Source organism: Leptinotarsa decemlineata, unplaced genomic scaffold (assembly GCF_025532065.1).
Source record: "Leptinotarsa decemlineata unplaced genomic scaffold, Ldec_3_MD MMD2_tig00026314_RagTag_RagTag, whole genome shotgun sequence".
Taxonomy (NCBI): domain Eukaryota; kingdom Metazoa; phylum Arthropoda; class Insecta; order Coleoptera; family Chrysomelidae; genus Leptinotarsa; species Leptinotarsa decemlineata.
The window spans coordinates 16,598,240-16,618,311 of NW_027412684.1; the positions used below are offsets into that span (position 1 = coordinate 16,598,240).

At 34.0% G+C, this 20,072-nt stretch overlaps 2 protein-coding genes across 9 annotated transcripts in view; both read right to left on the reverse strand.

Annotated features, from left to right (window-relative positions):
• Window positions 1-794: 794 nt before the first annotated feature.
• On the reverse strand, window positions 795-7,567 carry LOC141485201 (neurotactin-like). Of its 4 annotated transcripts, none has more exons than XM_074181457.1 (8): window positions 7,409-7,567; window positions 6,953-7,198; window positions 6,472-6,601; window positions 6,101-6,391; window positions 5,910-6,045; window positions 3,689-4,502; window positions 2,948-3,554; window positions 795-1,773 (listed from the first exon to the last, which is right to left on the reverse strand). In XM_074181457.1, the coding sequence occupies exons 2-7, from the start codon at window positions 7,193-7,195 to the stop codon at window positions 2,955-2,957; spliced, it is 2,214 nt and encodes a 737-aa protein (XP_074037558.1). In that variant the 5' UTR covers window positions 7,196-7,198; window positions 7,409-7,567; the 3' UTR covers window positions 795-1,773; window positions 2,948-2,954. The 4 variants fall into 4 exon arrangements, with proteins under 4 accessions (XP_074037558.1, XP_074037557.1, XP_074037555.1 ...); XM_074181455.1 differs by lacking the exon at window positions 795-1,773 and adding an exon at window positions 2,233-2,473; XM_074181456.1 differs by lacking the exon at window positions 795-1,773 and having other exon boundaries at window positions 2,033-3,554; window positions 7,386-7,567.
• Window positions 7,568-8,597: 1,030 nt separating this feature from the next.
• The window catches only part of LOC141485298 (uncharacterized), a 114,851-nt gene continuing 103,376 nt past the window's right edge, over window positions 8,598-20,072 (reverse strand). For all 5 annotated transcript variants that reach the window (XM_074181715.1, XM_074181712.1, XM_074181714.1 and 2 more), the window contains 2 exons: window positions 13,240-13,446; window positions 8,598-8,987 (listed from right to left, as the gene is read on the reverse strand). In XM_074181715.1, the coding sequence (XP_074037816.1) occupies window positions 8,794-8,987; window positions 13,240-13,446 (401 nt within the window). In that variant the 3' untranslated portion in view covers window positions 8,598-8,793. The remainder of the gene's footprint in view (window positions 8,988-13,239; window positions 13,447-20,072) is intronic.

The following is a 20,072-nucleotide window of genomic DNA, read 5'->3' on the forward strand; positions in this document are numbered from 1 at the left end:
GTAAATATTAAGGAATGAAAAAATTCATGCAATGTTAGGATACATCAATAAACAATAATCCGCAGTCAAAAAAATTTATTATTAACATATACATTGTTTATAAGCAATTCGAATTTTTTTTTGCATTATGTTAATTGAAAAAAATCATGATTTTTAGAAAAAAAAAATGGTTTCTTAAAAAAATTTCTTTGTTGCTAAAAAATGTGTTTGTTAATTAACCATCGTTTTTTGCAACTAAATATTAAAATTAGGGACCGTTTTTTTTTTAATCATAAATTCTATTGTTCTTTAAGGTTTTGAAAAAACTTGTTTTATTCTTTCCTTAATTGTTTATTGAAAAAATTGTTATAAACAATTTTTTTTTTCAATACTTTGTTCTATAATAAAAGTAACTATATGTTTGTTTTTTTTTTTAATATCACAATATTAAAAGTTTCATAAAAAATAGAATAAATTTTTAAAAAACACAGTTACTTTCATTATAGAACAAAGTATTGAAAAAAAATTGTTTATAACAATTTTTTTTTAAATAAACAATTAAAAAATTATAAAAAAAAAGTTTTTTCAAAACCTTAAAGAACAATAGAATTTATGATTAAAAAAAAACGGTTCCTTAATTTTAATATTTAGTTGCAAAAAACGATTGTTAATTAACGAACACATTTTTTAGCAACAAAGAAATTTTTTTAAGAAACCTTTTTTTTTCTAAAAATCATGATTTTTTTCAATTAACATAATGCAAAAAAAATTCCAATTGCTTATAAACAATTTATTTGTTTATAATAAATTTATTAACAATAGCTGTAAAAAATTAAAAAAAAAAATATTAATTAGTTTTTAGCCATGAGACATTGAAACAATGAAAAATAAAAAAAAAATTGTATGTATTTTTTATAAAATTATAATTTTCAATTGTTAATAAAAAAATATAAAATAACAATTTTTTTATTTTGGCAACGGTAATCTATTTTTTTGCCTATTAAGAATAACTTCACCAAAGGAAAAAAATGCCAGGGTTTTAGTTTAATAATTATAGGGATTTTTATATTAACTTTCAATTCAGAAAAAGTTATTAATTAACAAATTTATAATTAACGTTAAAATTGGGATAAAAATTTTTTGACTGTGGATTATTGTTTATTGATGTATTCCAACATTACATGAATTTTTTCATTTCTTAATATTTACATTTAATATGTTTAAATAATTTTTTTTGTTTTTATGTCAGAGTGACGAAAGGCGCGCGGAAGCCAGACTACCCGCTTTTGGCTCTATTTTCAGGGCTGTGTAAAAATTATAAATAATCGAGATACACTTTCGGGAGTCGGGACTTTTTTTACGCAAATTCATTGATCTTTTCAAATCTTTTTTCAAATTTCCAAAATTTTGAAAATTTTCCGAGATATTAAGAAAAAACTAAAGCCCCATTTTTTTTTTCACTCAATTGTTTATAACTTTTGTAATTTTTATCAGCGCGTTTTCGGACCTTCCCTTGAAATTTCTAGGCAAAAATACGAATCGAATGACACCTTGGTCGTAATTTTTGAACAGGGCTGAAAAATGTTACAAAAAAAAGTACATGTGAACTAGACTAAAAAAAGAGAGGACAAGATCTCCAAAAATTGCAGTATACTAAGAGCAGGTATTCGGTATGACTTTTTGAAAAATATCATTGGGCGACGTTCATATGAAAAATAAGTTTCAGAAATTCTTTTGCCTCTTCCGGCAGACTGGAGCGCTAGCCTTCCGGTCTATTGGATTTGTTAGAAATACCTGAAACCTACCGTAATCAGAGAGTGTCCCTCCCGAGTATGATAATAATCTCATAAATATGATCACAACAGTCAGTCACATTGAATGAATACAAAGTCATTGAATTGAGAGGCATTAATTTCAAATTTCTTTAAAAGCGTTTTAGCTTCGTAATATTTTTAAACTGAAGCAACATCTCTTATGCCACTCAGAGTCTAGCGCAGATTTTCGTGGAACAACTTTAGACATGTTTATCTTTTAATTTGATATGTTGAGAAAATATTTTGACAAAAATTAATGGAAAGATGAGGTGGAGCCAAGAAAGGATGTAATCAAATCTTGCAAGAGCTGGAATTTCCTAATTTATTAACAAAGTGTCCAAATGGGAATATGACTCGTTAACCTGAAGCAGAAGACTCAAAACAGTTTATATCATGAATAAAATAATTTCAACTCCTTCATAAAAAAGAACAATTTTTGTCATTTCTTCAAATTTTTTATTCATTCAGTCATTTTAGTGCCAAAAAATTGTACTTGTTATAGAATTTGAAAAAATTTAAATCAAATGCCTGAAAGTTACACTTTTTGTACCACAGATTATTGATTATTATTAAATAGTGTTATGAATATTCTTGAAGTAAAATATCTGTTCACAGTAGTTTGAAAACAACATGTCATAGACAAGGATTTACATAATGAACAACCTTCCATTATCCTGTATCTGTAAACAAAAAAAATTAGACCTTTCCGTGTACTGGCAGCTGAAGAACAAAATTTTGAAATGGAGCATCCAGCTAGGCATCACATGTTATAAGATAAGACCTCTTTAATTCTTATTTGGCACAATCTCAACTTTTGAGAAGGAATAACACCTGTTCCATGAAAAAATCCAAACCCATTTTTTAAATTTTAATTTCTAATTTCTAGTCAGAATTTTTAGGTTTGTGATTTGTCAAACTTCAGTACCTCAGTACCATGATTATTGTTGAATAAATTTTTTTAAACTGGAAATGTTTATTAATTTTTTATAGTATAAATTTCACCCTTTATAGCAGTTTGAAAAAAATTTAAGGGCGAAGTACTGATGAATTATTCGCCTTTCAAGATTATGAAAAAAAAGAACTCCAATTAAAAAATACTAAACATGCCTCGTAGAAGTCTCACGATAATTCACACCACCCTCAATCGAACTTACATAGAAATTAATCCAAAGCTGCATAAGTCGGAACAATGTTCTTCACCATCCAAAACGCGCAGTGTGAATAAGTCGAATTCAGCAAGACGTCCTGACCGACGACGAGCACCTTCTGCCCAATCATCTCCTGTTCGATCTTGCCCTTCCACACGTAGTCGTAGAAGAGACCCTGCATCGCCGAAAAGTACCTCCTCTGCTCGGGGGTTTTCGGCTCGTACCTCCCTAGGATGGCGTCTACGTCGGAGTCGATGTCTGCGATGTCGTGCTGCCACCTGGTTTGCGTAACGATGTAGAATGGTATTTTATGCACCCGGGAACAGATAGAAAACAAGGGGCAGGCTATTCTGATGTCGGATATCATGGTGCTCAACCCCCTGTATGTGGCCGGATACATTTTCAGAGCGTCATCCGAGAGGTTGTTCTTAGACAGGAAAGACTGGTTGATGTGTTCCTTCACGAGGGGCTCTGTCCACTCGGTGTGTTTCAGAAGGAGTTTCTCCGTACTGCCCGCCTGGGCGGTTGTACCGACGATCAGCTTCACTGGGAGTTCCTCTTCCCTGCTCCACACTTCATCAGGGTGTTCTTTGAGGATCCGGCCATCTAGGACCTGCACAATTGGAATGAGGCACACTTAAATCCATTGTTGTTAAGTTTGTGGAAGTTTCGAAGAATTAAACCAAAGAATAGATGATCATTCACTGCTTAACATCCAATTCGAGTAAACTATAGCCTAAAACTCACCAGCCATTCATGTCGCTTCTCCGGAACCTCATCCACCGTCGGCAAATCCGGCTGTGGCTTCCTCCAAGTATCCTCCACGGCAGAAACCAACTTCTCTGCATCCAAACTCCTCAAACACTCAACGTCTTCGCACTGCACCGCCTCCATGAAGCTCTGGTTCTCCATTTCCGATTCGGCGACGGGTTTCTTGGGGTAGATGGCGCCACCTGAAGAAGCCCAAGCTCTAGCGAAGTATTTCTTCGCGTCCGGAATGGTCGAGAGAGCAGTCACCAGAGTAGCTCCAGCGCGATGCCCAAAGATGGTCACAGCCTTCTTGTCGCCTCCAAAGTGCTCGATATTCAACTGGACCCATTTTAGGGCGGCCAAGATGTCGGAGAGCCCGTAGTTTCCGGAAGTTTTCGGGTAGTCCGACTCTGAGAGAGCTTTGAGAGCCAGGAATCCTAGAGCGCCCAGTCTGAAGTTCGGTCTGACGAAGACAACATCTCTGGACCTGGCGTACCGCGCTGACGGGCGCATTTTGCCCGGGGAGCCCCCCATCAGACTCTCCGCTCCGATAAGTACTATGACAGGCAAGGGGTTGTCGTAACGAACGTAGGGAGTCACCACATCTAGAGTCAGGCAATCTTCAGCGCCCATTACAGTGCCGTTGCTGAGTATCTGCAAGCACAAGTCTGTGGCATTGTGGGCTAGGAAGGTCCCGTTCCAGCAGTAATCTAGATTGTTCAGGGGTTGGGCATATTTGAAGCGGAGGTCGTCTATTGGAGGCCTGGCATAGGGAATGCCTCGAAATGCAACGGAGCTGTCTTCAATCAAACTGAAAGTATCAATTCAATGATTGAAAATGAATTATTTTATGCAGTGAACCTATTTAGGTCCACAACTTTCACTATCAATACTCTTCCAACCCTTGAAAAAGTATTGGAATTAGCAGTATATGAGGAACTCAACAAATACTTTGATGAAAACAGGTTACTTTTAGGTTGTCAGTCAGGCTTCAGAAAAAAACATTCATGTGAGGATGCCTTACAGTTCACAATAACAAATTGGAAAGAAAAAATTGATGAAGATAATTACGTTGTTTGTACATTCTTGGATTTAAAGAGGGCATTCGAAACAATAGACAGAGATATATTAATCCAAAAGCTCAAATATTATGGTATTGCTGATGTAGTTTTGAAGTGGATGAAAAGTTACCTCAGTTCGTGGAGTCAAATAACAAAAATTAATAGGTGCTACTCACAAGAGTTAGTGAATGATTTTGGAGTTCCACAACTCCAAGATTAACTTATTTGCAGATGATACATTAATATATACCTACGATAAAACCTTGCAAGTCGCTATTGAAAAGATGAATAATTCGTTGAAAAATATTGAGTTGTACCTTAGAATAAATAAACTAAAACTTAATATCACTAAAACTAAGGCGATGATCATTACAACAGAGTATAAACAAAATAAAATTGGGAGAAACACAGTCAAAATTAAAATTAACGAAACTGATGTAGAAATAGTGGGTAAAATCAAGTATTTAGGGTTCATTGAAAATAATACAATTTCATTGAATGATCATGCTGACTATATAATAAGCAAAATATCAAAGAAACTGTATTTTTTTTCTAGAGTGGCATCTGTATCATCAATGTATGCCAAAATAACATGCTATAATTGCATAATAAAACCTCATTACAATTTTTGCGGGACTCTCTTATATCTCTTAAATCAGAACAAATTAAATCAATTACAAAAATTACAAAATCGTGGAATGCGAATAATATTACTCTGCAATAGAATGACACCTATACATAATATGCTCTGTAGTATGAGGTGGCTTAATGTCCCTCAACAATTGTATTATCAAACTATGATATTTATATTTAAAATAATAAATAAATTGCAACCAACAGTAAACCTATTGATCACAAATAGTGAAGTACATCATTATGATACTCGATCGAACACCAATTTTCACATCCCAAGGACAAATTCATGTAGCAGTATGAACTCATTATTTTTCAAAGGTCTGGACAGTTTCAATGAACTACCAAATAACATAAAAAACTATTCTTCTCTCCGTCTATTCAAGAGGGACTTGGTAACATTCATATCTCTAGAGAAGAAATTTTGTCATCTAGTAATTTTGTTTATTTTCAATCAAGAATTTTATTTCTTCATCGAAGAAAATTATTCTTTCAGCGTGCCAAAAATGGTAACTAATACTTACCCTTCAACTCTTCCACAGCCTGTAAGAGTAACAACAAATTTTCCATCCCTCACAGGGGGTGAATTTTTATTTCCACTTCTCGGAATAGAGAATATTATAATAATAATGATCACCAATACAAACAAGAGCAAGGCACCTGCAAAATAGTAAAAACACTATCACATGTACAGCTGAATCATTTATAAACTCACCAATGACAGCTTTGTGCGATTTCATCTTCCCGAAGAAGGAAGTGCTTTCACTTTGTTGTTGTTTCTCCAAGTCAGTTTTGTCATCCAAAGAAACAGTCTTCATGTTGTTGTCATCGTTGGTTTTTCCATCTGTGCTCTTATCGTCCAAAGTTTCCATGGAGGCCAAGCCAGCTTGAGCTGTCTGACTCTCTAGACTGTCGTCCTTCTTTTTTCTTGGAAATACTGATACTAGAGGTAACCGAATTGTGTCCAGTAATTTTTTCTTTTCTTTTGGTTCAGCTGGTTTATCACCTTCGATAAAAATGTTATAGACAGGACATTATATTGACAGAATTATATTTATTGGTCAATAGTTATTTTCTGATTCTTACCATCATCTTCTGCTTTAGACTTCCTGAATGGATTCGGTAACTTGATTTTTGTCTGTGCATTGTTTTCAGGATTGGCATCGGCACTTTTTTCAATCAATTCAACTCCCTCGGTAGTTGCATCAGTATCATCCTACATTAAAAAAATAGTAAATTCCTAATACTATGTATGTTGAAGATATTCGAAAGGTTTTTTTTCAATACACTTTGTGGATTTGTAGTTCATGAAAACAACTCAAAACACAAATAATATTCTAAAAAAATGTCATGGAATCAATTATATTCATCTCAAACAGCTAGTTCAATATTATCTTTTGATAAAAGATATTGTTAAAAAATCTTCAGGAAAGCGATATAACTATTTTGCTTGACTTGTTCTTATTGTTTTACCCTTATATTTCATAAGTCACCATTCCTCCTGAGCTGATTATTCTATCATCATATAATATTTTTTCACTTAATTATATATTATTTTTTAACGTACCTTACACCTTTCTTTTGATTTACTTCGAGTGAAGAAACCAGGCATCTGAATGCCTCCAATCGGGATTTTTTTTGGTTTGACTTCCATTCCTTCTTTAATGTCTTTCGGAGTTTTTTTCTCCTCTTGTTTATCTTCACTGGATTCAATTTCCTGGGCTTTGTTTTCAGCATTCAACATCTTTTCTCTTTCCTCCATTTCGATATCCTTCTTATCCTCACTTTTTTCCTCTTTCAAATCACTCATTTCCTGAAAATTCACGAAAATATTTTATAAAAACATATGCCAGACTGTGTTTTAGCTTCTCTGGCATTTTTTCAACCACACTATTGATTTTCTATAACAGGCAACCCTGCCTCTGTAAACCAAATTAAGGGAAAACTACCCCTATAATTGACAACATTCAACAATTAATATATCAAAACAAGAACTTTACTGAAAAAAATGCAAGTTATTCACCGCTACTTGAAGTTTTTTTCCTCAAAGTCCGCCAAAACAAAACCACTCAAACTAAACAAAGCCAGAATGGCTGTTTTGGTCTTCAGTTTTCAATTTGGTATAGTTCAACCACCCCAGGAAACCAAAGTTTCTAATTTTCACGCTAGAACGATTTTAGAGCCATCTCATTGGTAGTTGATGCAAATAATACAAAGCTCATAGAAGTTCAGAACTGGCATTTATGTGTAACGTAAAGTGTTCAGTACTGACGACCATCAGAGGGCGATGCTAGTACGATGTTGGTATTTAATGTGATTACCAACAGAACATGGTAGTTAGCAATCGCTGTCAGCCGGTCGGCCGAATCATATTAAAATTGGGATGTATGCCAAAATTGAACTAAATTAAAAAGCCGACTAGTTTGTCAGCGCTACCCAGTTCTCTTGGTAATCACATTGAATTCTGACATCGTATTAACATTGCCCTCTGGTGGTCAGGGCAAATACTAAAACTTTCACGGTACACGAAAATGACAGTTCTGAGCTTCTATGGGTTTTATGAGTTTGTCATTGTATTGGACAATTTGAACCTAAATATTGATTGTATTCAAATTTAAAATTCTGCTATAATAATTCTCTTATAATAACCTCATAGACGAAGTAAAGATTTTTGTTACCATTACTCTTTTAACCATTTTATTATTGTTGGATTTTACGAATATTTCACGTATATGTGTCCATATAACTTGAAGAATGTTTATCATGTGTAATTCCTGCTATTTGACATGATTTTAGAATATGAAGTTATGCTTAATAAAAATAAATGATGAGTAGAGGTTGAAACTGTCATTTCCATAGCATGTCTATTAAAAGATCGTAGTCACAATGAAATGTATAGGCCTAAATTGGGGGGAGACACAAGATGGCAGTTGCCCCCAATATCTGTATTATTGTCAGTTTTCTCCTATAATTATACACCCGAGGTGGTTTTTGCCACCACAATTAAAATTTGCCACCCCAATTTTGAAATGCTGAATTTTCACACCTATGATGAAATACCCACTAAAATACGTTTTTCCTGACGTTTCCCGAAAAAGTGATTCTATAATTTTTTCTATTCTATTTGCAGGTGTGTGAAATGAAAATAATTTTTATATATTTTTTGGGTTAATGATTTATTTTTTCTAGCACCTTATAAGGAAACACAGACACGATAAATGATCTCTTTATTCTACGAGTCATAAATTGACAATGCTAAATATGACGCCGAAAATTATTTTCGACAACAGTCTGTGTACACAGAACTCTATTACTATAATGCTAATACTTGTATGTACAAATTGCGTAAAATTAAATAATAAAATAAAGTGTCTCTCAGTCATCATCAAATAAGATAAACAAACACATTTAAATTTCTTCCAGTTGATGTATCCTGGGATTCGCCAAAGGGCGAGGTAGGAGTTCCTTCAAAGAGAAATATCTACCCGTGTCTTGTCTGTCCACGGAGGTGATGTGTTGGAAACAGCACGGCTGCGAGATGTGGCTTTTGGGGGGTAGCGGCGCTGGTTTGGGGGGTTTCTTTTCCTTCTTCTTCTTTTTACCTGAAAAAAGATACATATTTTCATTACAGGTTTTATGTTTAGACGTATCTAATATAAACGTTATATACCGTTGAATATGATTTCGATTGTTAAGTTGGCGAGAATTCGTCGAAATGTTGAAGAAAACCAATTGCTATATTGCCGACGTTTTGAAAATTTATTGTTCAGGATTATTTAGGACGGCTTTCCGAGGCACTCTAAATAAAGTTTCGAAACATCGACAATTAAGCAATTGATTGAACGAGATCCTTCAGATCAACATCAACCTATAAACAGTCTTATTGTGTTCGGTGAATGACCACATTTCATGCGGATGAATTTTAGAATATAAATAGAAATAGAAATAGTTTTATTGATCACTGAAATTTTCAAACATACACAATTACAAGATCAAGTACATGAGAAAACTTATTGACTAGTCAAAAAAGTAAAACATTAAAAACTAAACACAAATGTTTCATCTTGAACAAATTTAAAGAAAGACTACATGTGTAAAAGAAACCATGTCATTTATCTAAGCATTGAAAGCAAGAAATTCATCCATACTGAAGAAGCAGTTATCCAACAAGAAACCATATAGTTCATTTCTCATTACAAGTGTACTTTTATTGATCTCTATGAAAGATGTTATTTTATTGAAGCATTCAATACCAAAGTACTTTGGGGAACTCTGATTCATACTCAAGTGAGAGTAGGGGTGGTATAAAGTATCTTCACCCCGAGTAGCGTAATTATGTATTTTAGAAATAGGTGTTTATTATCATGGATGAATAACCCTAGCTGTAATATGTAGAGGCACGGCAATGGTAAGATGCTAATTTTTTTTAAAAAAGTGGTTTAGAAGAGTCCAGTGGACGAGACTTGTCCATACAGCGAATTAGTCTTTTCGGAATCTTAAAAATGCGGTCAGTATATGCAGAGTTACCCCAGAAGATCAATCCATACTGTAGCCCTGACTGTACCAATCTATGATACATGAGTTTTATAACTTCTGTACAGACAGTGTCTTGCATATTCTAAATTGCGTAGTTTGTACTGCCAACCTTTATACATAAACTGTCGATATGTGCCTCCCATATTAGCTTTTGAGCCAAGAGTATTCCTAAAAATCCAGCTACCTGACAGTATTCCAGAGTTTCCACAGACATATTGATGTTGTTCATTAGATCTGGATTTGAGCTACCGTTTCTGGGTAGGAAATTGATATAGTTGGTTTTCTTTATCCTGCAGACAAGGTTATTGTCGCTACAGTATTTACTGAATTCATCACATGCATAATTACTCAAGTTTACCAGACTTTCCAAGTTTTTATGGGCTAGGAGTATATTTGTGTCATCAGCGTAAAGTACCATTCTATTTGGTGTGGTACACGTATCGTAGATGTCATTTGAAAATATTATAAAAAGAATTGGTCCCATTATATATCCCTGGGGCACTCCTAACTCAGCACTCTTACAGTCAGATTTGCTTTTATTCATTACTGTCCCTTGCGGACGATTTGTCAAATATGATACTATCCAATCGTGTGGTAAACCACGAATTCCTATGCTGTATAATTTACGAAAGAGAAAGTAGTAGTTAACCATATCAAATGCAAGAGTTAAATCATAGAATATACCTAGTACATTCTTCTTATTGTTAAGCTGTTCATAGATCCAGAGCTTGCTCAATAGCCGTTAGTAATCATCGACCTATAGTGCTCGCCATTGACAGTGATGTTCTGTCCAACGTCGTTCTCAAAGAACAGTCCCTTAATTTATACGCCATTGTAACCTTGAGACAACATCTGTCCCCTGTTCAATTGTGTGCGTGGCTAGTCTTATACCAGCTATAATAAATGAAATGCCGTAAGTCGAATGCCAGTAGTGACCAAAAGTAAGAAACAAGTACAATTACCTTGTCTTCCTCCAACCTCAGTTGCTGCTCATCAACATCTTTTTCGGGTATGTTCCCAAGTTCAAGTGTGGCTTGGTTATCAGCTAGACCTTACAGACTGGGGTTGGAAGTTGGTCAACAATTCATTAGAACCAGTCCAAATTGCACCCCTTTTTGCAACTGCAAAAAGGGATACAGTGCTAAATGTGGTTGCAAAAAAGCCGGACTGTTTTGTTCTCTGGCATGTACACATTGTCAAGGCCAGTCGTGCTCTAATATTGAATCACCAAACGTGGAGGATCCGTTTGATTCCAACGAGGCGACATGCGATACATCGCCTCAACACAGTTTACATATACTCAGGATGAAGGAGTACAAGAAGAAGAACAAGAAGAAGATGAACAAGAAGACCAAGAAGAATAACAAGAGGAAGAATTTGAAAGTTACGACTCGGACCATTAAATTTCCCTATTTTCTTCATTCACGGAGAGCGCGGAGTATGCTACTCCCCCGCCAACAAAGCGTTAGCCTTTGCTGATGACGTTGACGTTGATGATGATGACGACATCGATCGCGATATGCTGTTGGAAGACCGGGTTCACCGACTCCTCAGGGAAGATGACGATGACGACATCCTTCCAGCTTCTGTGGAAGAGCTGAAGGGATATATCAGGGCCGCAAAGGCTAAGAAAGCACCGGGGGTCGACTCAATAACTAACAAGTTGTTGAAGAGGCTCCCGGACAACTGCGTTGAGTGCTTACTGAATATAATTAATAGTTCGTTAGCCCTCAGACACTTCCCCAGTAGGTGGAAGCATGCGGTCGTCGTCATGATCCCGAAACAGGATCAGAGCCCGCTGTTCCGACAGAACTACCGCCCGATGAGTCTACTCTCTTCGGCGGCTAAGCTGGCTGAAAGAGTTGTTCTCCAAAGGCTCGACGAAGAAGTTGAGGATCGAAATGTTCTGCCTGATGAACAATTTGGTTTCAGGAGAGACCACTCCACTGAGTTACAGGCTCTAAGGTTGCTCGAAAACACCATCCGCGAGTTAAACACAAACAAAAAAGTGCACATTGTCCTATTAGACATCTCGAAGGCCTTCGACCGTGTTTGGCACGAAGGTCTTCTGCACAAATTAAATGCGTTCGACCTACCTCGGGGCCTTGTCCTGTGGATGGGGTCCTTCCTGAAAGACAGGACATTTCAGGTTAGAGTAGAGGGATCTCTGTCTGATAACAGAGAGATCCTTGCTGGAGTGCCACAGGGGGCCGTGCTCTCTCCGACGTTGTAGTCACTTTACACCAGTGACCTTCCGAGGCCCGAGCGTGTGAAGATATCTGTTTACGCCGATGACACGGCTCTCCTCTCATCTTCCATGGGTCGAGAGCTCGGTGTCGTCTATATGCAACGTGCATTGGACGACCTTGAGTGCTGGTACCTTGATTGGAAGATCCGAGTGAACCCGGATAATACTCAGGCAATAACCATGGGAAGACTGAAATCTTCTCCGGCCAGAAAAGTGAGAATCTCTGGAAGGGAGATTAACTGGCAAGCGCGGGTAAAGTACCTCGGTCTTCTAATAGACCGTAGGCTCACTTGGAACCCGCACATAACGTGCGTCAAATCAAAGATCGAGGGTCTGATAGCACGTCTGTACCCTCTGATAAACAGAAAATAAAAAATGAGTCTAAGAAATAAAATTGCCATCTATAATACGATGTTCAAGCCTGTTTTGTCCTTCTGGCAAACATCAGTTCAAAGGGTAAGGGAGCCAGGCTCCAACCTGAATAAAATCAAGATGACTTCCTCCGCCACTACTTTCTTTTTAACTTAAATTGCTTTTATCTTTTCAATCTCTGCTAATATATATTATTTTGCAATAGTTTCAAATCAAACAGGATCACAACCGCGTTAAAAAAACGCGCTAAGTACACTATATCATAGGTGGCCTGAAAACCGTGTGCATATTATGACGATTACAACTTTTATAATTTTTTGAATCTTTATATCTCAAAAACGGTGGCTCCTAGGAAAAAAGTATTGATACATTTTTTTCTACATAATTCTATAGATAATTTCATGATCTACAATTTTTGTCTGAAGTATTTTTTTGATAAAACTTACCGTTTTGCTGAAAATCGCGAAAAACTTCATATTTTTGACCTCTAACCTCGAATAAATTTTTTTCCATACAGAGGAAAGATGGGGAACTTTCAAATTTCATTTTTAATCATATTTTAAACAATCTTACTGATTTTCAGCTTGGTGGGAATTTAGGTAGCTTCAAATGTCTAAATTGACCGGACTACTTTTATCAATTTGACTAGATAAATGACTTTAGGTAGAATAATATGAAAATCGCCTCCCATAACTCACCTGGCGTGGACAGCGATATATTTTCGGGACACGCCACCAGCCGTTCAATGTGGGTCCACATTTCGTGGGCGTGCGGCGCGTTGTCAAAGCTGAATCCCACTTGCAGCGTGTGGTCTGAGGAGTAGCGCATCGTGTGAAACGAGGGGCCGTCCACTTTGTACGACGACAGGTTGTCGATCGTGTCGCTCCACAGCATGAAGCATGTTCCTGCAAATTGACGAATATGTTGTGACATATATATATATATATATATATATATATATATATATATATATATATATATATATATATATATATATATATATATATATATATATATATATATATATATATATATATATACCGGGTGTCCCACATTTTATGTGACAGGCAATATCTGGTTTGTTGAAGGAGATACACAAAAATGTTTCATACAAAAGTTTTAGGAGTTCATGAGAGCTATATTTTGATATAATTTTTAAATATACAGGGTTTGGTGTAGGTGCTACAGACCAAAATTCCATTTTTTAAAATAGAACGCCCTGTATATCATTACATATTCAGATGCTACGTTAAATTCTGATATCATTTCATGTTTGGTTTTTGAAATTCGGTTACGGCGTTGTTGAGTTATTGCACTTTTCCTTAAATATAAAGTTTCAAAAAAACTTATTTACTCGTACACGAATTCAGTCTATATCTTTTATTAAATTGAACTAGACTACTACTGAATACAAACCATTATTCTCACCTCTACGATACGATATCGATATCAGTTGAATATAATATTGAAATTCTTGAGAATGTGACTAACTTGAGGGTGAATTGCTTTATATTGTACAATTTCATCAAGTAGCTTATGCTTGTTGATGCCATAGTAACAAATGTTGTTGAATTGTATCTACTTGTCAGTTCGATTCAGTGATTCTTTGCAAAACAGTAACTGTGTTCTTTGTGCGAAAACTCCAGTATGCCTTTCGCGTTTAGTCCAAGTGATTGCATTGATATGTTATTAATTTTTGGGGAATGTCAGAAAAACTGCCGTCAAGCACAACGTCTATACCAAGAACGTTTTCCAGACAGACCCATTCCGTCACGAATGACTTTTTCGAGAGTTGTAGAAAAATTGCGAACTGGGTCATTTCCTTCTACTATAAAGCATCGTCATCATACGAGATCTGTTAGAACTGAAGATTTAGAGATCAATGTGTTGGCTTATGATCTTATTCATCCACATGTTTCTATCCGTACTCTTGCAGAAGAAGTCGGTGTGAGTAAATCTAATGTACAGAGAATTCTGAAAGAAAATAATTACCACCCATTCAAAATTCAGTTGGTACAAGGTTTGAAACCCACGGACTTTGAACGACGACTTGAATTCATTGCTTGTATTCAGGTAATATTACATGAAAGTCCTAACATATTCAGTCAAATTTTGTGGAGCGATGAATCGCGATTACACAATAATGGAGTTGTGAATCGACATAACAGTCACTATTGGTCTCAAGAAAATCCCCACTGGGTCCGCGAAAGTAATTTTCAAACTACTTGGGGTATTAATGTATGGTGTGGATTGTTCAATGGCCGCATCATAGGACCTTACTTTTTCAATGAAAATCTCAATGGATTGCGATATTTACATTTTCTAGAAAATGATTTGATCCAGTTGATGGAAGATATTCCCATAGCAGAACGACAAGGAATTTGGTGGCAACAATATGGTGCTCCTCCTCACAATTCACAGGTTGTTACTGAATATCTGGATAGAACGTACCCAAATAGATGGATTGGTAATAAGGGTCCAATTCGGTGGCCGGCTCGTTCCCCAGATTTATCACTGCTTGATTTTTTCCTATGGGGTTATTTAAAAGATATTGTTTTCACTACTCCCCCTTTGAATGTGGATGATCTGAAAATGAAAATTCGACTAGCGTGCAGTGATATTACGCCTGATATTATAAGAGCAACTTGTACTAGAGAAGTTATTCGACGTTTCGAAGCCTGTACATATAATATCTAATGGGCATCACTTTGAACAATTTTTATGACTTATTTCTAGGTACCTACCATTCTTATGAAATGATTTATCAAGTTATATTATTTACATTGTTATTAATTAAAGATTTGTTTTCGAATACACCTCTTTCAATTTCGCAATTGTTTCATATTCAAAATGATTCCTGACTGAATTCCACAACTCAAAATTGAAACCATTACTTCGAACACCCAAAATTTTGACTAATTTTCATGTGATCTGATGCAGAGAGAATAATTGTATGAGATATTTAAAAAAATAATAGTCGTTCTCAAGACTTTACATTTTAAGCAATAACTCAACAACGCCGTAACCGAATTTCAAAAACCAAACATGAAATGATATCAAAATGATATACAGGGCGTTCTATTTTAAAAAATGGAATTTTGGTCTGTAGCACCTACACCAAACACCCTGTATATTTAAAAATTATATCAAAATATAGCTCTCATGAACTCCTAAAACTTTTGTATGAAACATTTTTGTGTATCTCCTTCAACAAACCAGATATTGCCTGTCACATAAAATGTGGGACACCCGGTATATATATATATATATATATATATATATATATATATATATATATATATATATATATATATATATATAATTGATAGTGTAACGACCGTATGTATGTATAGAATAGTAGTTTTTCGGGGATTCGGTCTGATTAGAATAAATATTTACTCTTTTTAGCTGCCCGAGCTTTCGCTAATGTTTATTAGCTTTATCGAGGGCTGTAATATAAAAAGGACATGAAAAATATATATATATAAAACAGGTATTCTGTTTTATCCGTTATTATGTTTTATATATATATATATATATTTTTCATGTCCTTTTTATATTACAGCCCTCGATAAAGCTAATAAACATTAGCGAAAGCTCGGGCAGCTAAAAAGAGTAAATATTTATTCTAATCAGACCGAATCCCCGAAAAACTACTATTCTATATATATATATATATATATATATATATATATATATATATATATATATATATATATATATATATATATATATATATATATGTTGTGTATTACATATATTTATATATTTGGGACACCCGTGATATCATTAGTGTGAATTATTATCCAGTTGTCAAATAGATGCCAATTAAAAAGATCACAAAGAGAAGTCACATATTCATTATAAAGTGGTATTAATACATACATCAAATCAAATACTACTCATTCACAACAATATATATATGGTTTATATGTTGATACCTTGAAGACATATCTTTAATGTATACTGACAGTACCCTACTTGATAATGGGGTTCAACCCGAAACTGGTCGTATAAATATTTCAGTTTTCAGAAAAATTAGTCACTATTCAAACAACGCAGATAGTCCCCACGAATATGATTTTGTTTTAAATAATATTTTGTTACTTTTTGAAGACTGAAATCGACTGAAGAACATTCTATACAAAGAAAAAACAGCCAATAAACTTTCTACACTCTGTCCATTGTTGTAAGCTTTGATTGAAAAGATGTTAATGAATTCCATACATTTATTATTACACTTATTACATCAAGAAAAATGTTATGCGTTTGCTTCAATTAATGATTGTGGTTCTCATTGTCGATCCACACGTCAAATGCAAAATTTTATGAGTACATTAGAGTTTCAAACAGCCTCAAAATTCAGCTGATGACATCAAATACCAATAAATTTTAGGTGCTAGTGACACAAGAGAAAATTTCAACACCGATTCAACTCGGCGAATTTCTCCTACAAAACTATCGATAAATAAAGGACGACACGAACCGCTGCTCGCTCCACGAGAAGGCCAAAAGGTTAATATCCACTCGTCTTCGTGAAAGTATCGAAATGAATTCCTTTTCAGGAATTCAGCATTTCATTTGTTACCTTTCAGAAAGAGATACGATCTGAACAGACTACCAGCACAAAGATTCATCACCGTATCTCATTCTTAATCGTCAAAGTGAACTTGTTCCTAGAAATAGTAGAAACGGCATATTTCTCGAGTATTTTCGCTATACTAATATGCGTTTGCATATTAGTTTGCATCTGTTTGCAGATTTATCTGCTAGAAATAAAAACTGTTACGTACATAACACGATTCACATTACTTTATAGAGTAACTCAGTTTTTCAGACAACCCTCAATAACGATACATAAATATATTAAATTGTGTCCAAAATGTTGTGGAATTGTCTTTCATCTTCCTGGGTAGCAAAACCCAGCAACATCCCTCATCTGTATAGTATAGACTACCCAAAAATCTACACCACTAATTAAAGTGTTGGGAGATTGGCGAAAACCAACTCCAGAAATATTAAAAAAAAAATTCGGATAGCCAAACGGCTTAGGAAGGATTTGGTTGTCAGCGAGCAATATCCACGACAGCAGTGCACTATAGGTCTGGTTCACATGTACTCGATTTAGCTCTTTTTGGTGACATTTTTCAGCTCTGTCCAAAAATTACGACCAAGGTGTCATTCGATTCGTATTTTTGCCTAAAAAGTTTAAGGGAAGGTCCGAAAACGCGCCGATGAAGATTACAAAAGTTATAAAAAATTAAGTGAAAAAAAAATGGGGCTTTAGTTTTTTCTTAATATCTCGGAAAATTTTCAAAATTTTGGAAATTTGAAAAAAGATTTGAAAAGATCAATGAATTTGCGTGAAAAAAGTCCGACTCCCGAAACTGTATCTCGATTATTTATAATTTTTACAGAGCCCTGAAAATAGAGCCAAAAGCGGGTAGTCTGGCTTCCGCGCGCCTTTCATCACTCTGTCATAAAAACAAAAAAAATTATTTAAACATATCAAATGTAAATATTAAGGAATGAAAAAATTCATGTCATGTTGGGATACATCAATAAACAATAATCCGGAGCCAAAAAATTTTTATCCCAATTTTACCGTTAATTATAAATTCGTAAAATGATAACTTTTTCTGAATTGAAAGTTAATATAAAAATCCCTAAAAATTATTAAACTAAAACCATGGCATTTTTTTTCCTTTGGTGAAGTTATCCTTAATAGGCAAAAAAATAGATTACCGTTGCCAAAATAAAAAAATTGTTATTTTCTATTTTTTATTAACAATTGAAAATTATAATTTTATAAAAATACATCACAAATTTTTTTTTAAATTTTTTATTGTTCCAGTGTCTCATGGCTAAAAACTAATTAATAATATTTTTTTTAAATTTTTTACAGCTATTGTCAATAAATTTATTATAAACAAATACATTGTTTATAAGCAATTCGAAAAAATTTTTTGCATTATGTTGATTAAAAAAAATCATGATTTTTAGAAAAAAAATGGTATCTTAAAAAAATTTCTTTGTTGCTAAAAAATGCGTTTGTTAATTAACAATCGTTTTTTGCAACTAAATGTGCTTATTATTTCTGGTTTCATAAATAACATCGAACTGTTTGGTAGATGCTCGTGGTTTCCACATTGTAATATTCGAATTCTCTGGTGTCAAAGCTATCAATAAAGCAGCAAGATCTACATCAGTCCTAATTAGAACAATTTTTTTATCTGGATTTTTTTCGGCAAGGTCTATGGCTGTTTGAATAATTAGTGTATCAGCATCTTCTTTAGCTTGTTTGATTGTTAAGTTTGTGTCGGCTATAAGTGCACACTTTAATTTAGTAATGAAATGGGACTTGTTCCTTTCATTAGCTAAAAACAATTCTTTTTTTTAGCATTTTTTTTAGCTTCATATCTATTTCAAAGGTGATTTCAGGAGCAACTTTTTTGGAAACTCTTCTGAATCTTTCATATGATTTGACACTACGAAAATTTTCTTCGTAGCCATCAGAAAATAATAGACGTTGTGTTGTTGAAATGATTAAAAATGTAAGGTTTATAATCACTAATTATTTCACCAAAAGTTTTCTTTTCTTTCCATGGTACTTTATGTAACAGAAAACCGCCATCAACAACAAACATATAGCCAATCAAATCAGATAAACGGAAAGAATTAAAAAAAAAGTTTTTTCAAAACCTTAAAGAACAATAGAATTTATGATTTAAAAAAAAACGGTTTCTTAATTTTAATATTTAGTTGCAAAAAACGATTGTTGATTAACAAACGCATTTTTTAGAAACAAAGACATTTTTTTAACAAACCATTTTTTTTCATCATCATAATGAAAAGAAAATTTCGAATTGCTTGTAAACGATGTATTTGTTTATAATTAAGTTATTAACAATAACTGTAAAAAATAAAAAAAAATATTATCAATAAGTTTTTAGCTATGAGACATTGAAACAATAAAAAATTTAAAAAAAAATTGTAATGTATTTTTTATAAAATTATAATTTTCAATTGTTAATAAAAAAATATAAAATAACAATTTTTTTTATTTTGGAAACGGTAATCTATTTTTTTGCCTATTAAGGATAACTTCACCAAAGGAAAAAAATGCCAGGGTTTTAGTTTAATAATTATAGGGATTTTTATATTAACTTTCAATTCAGAAAAAGTTATTAATTAACAAATTTATAATTAACGCTGAAATTGGGATAAAAATTTTTTGACTGCGGATTATTGTTTATTGATGTATCCCAACATTACATGCGTCTTTTCATTCCTTGATATTTACATTTAATATGTTTAAATATTTTTTTTTGTTTTTATGTCAGAGTGACGAAAGGCGCGCGGAAGCCAGACTACCCGCTTTTGGCTCTATTTTCAGGGCTCTGTGAAAATTATAAATAATCGAGATACAGAAAAAACTAAAGCCCCATTTTTTTTTCACTTAATTGTTTATAACTTTTGTAATTTTTATCGGCGCATTTTCAGACCTTTCCTTAAACTTTCTAGGCAAAAA

Excerpts from the sequence above, each read along its gene's own strand:
- LOC141485201 (XM_074181457.1), bottom strand. The coding sequence starts at position 7,195 with ATGAGTGATTTGAAAGAGGAAAAAAGTGAGGATAAGAAGGATATCGAA. Across the intron at positions 6,392-6,471 it reads GTCTAAAGCAGAAGATGATG|GTGATAAACCAGCTGAACCA; the intron begins GTAAGAATCAGA and ends TTTTTATCGAAG. Across the intron at positions 6,046-6,100 it reads ATCGCACAAAGCTGTCATTG|GTGCCTTGCTCTTGTTTGTA; the intron begins GTGAGTTTATAA and ends ACTATTTTGCAG.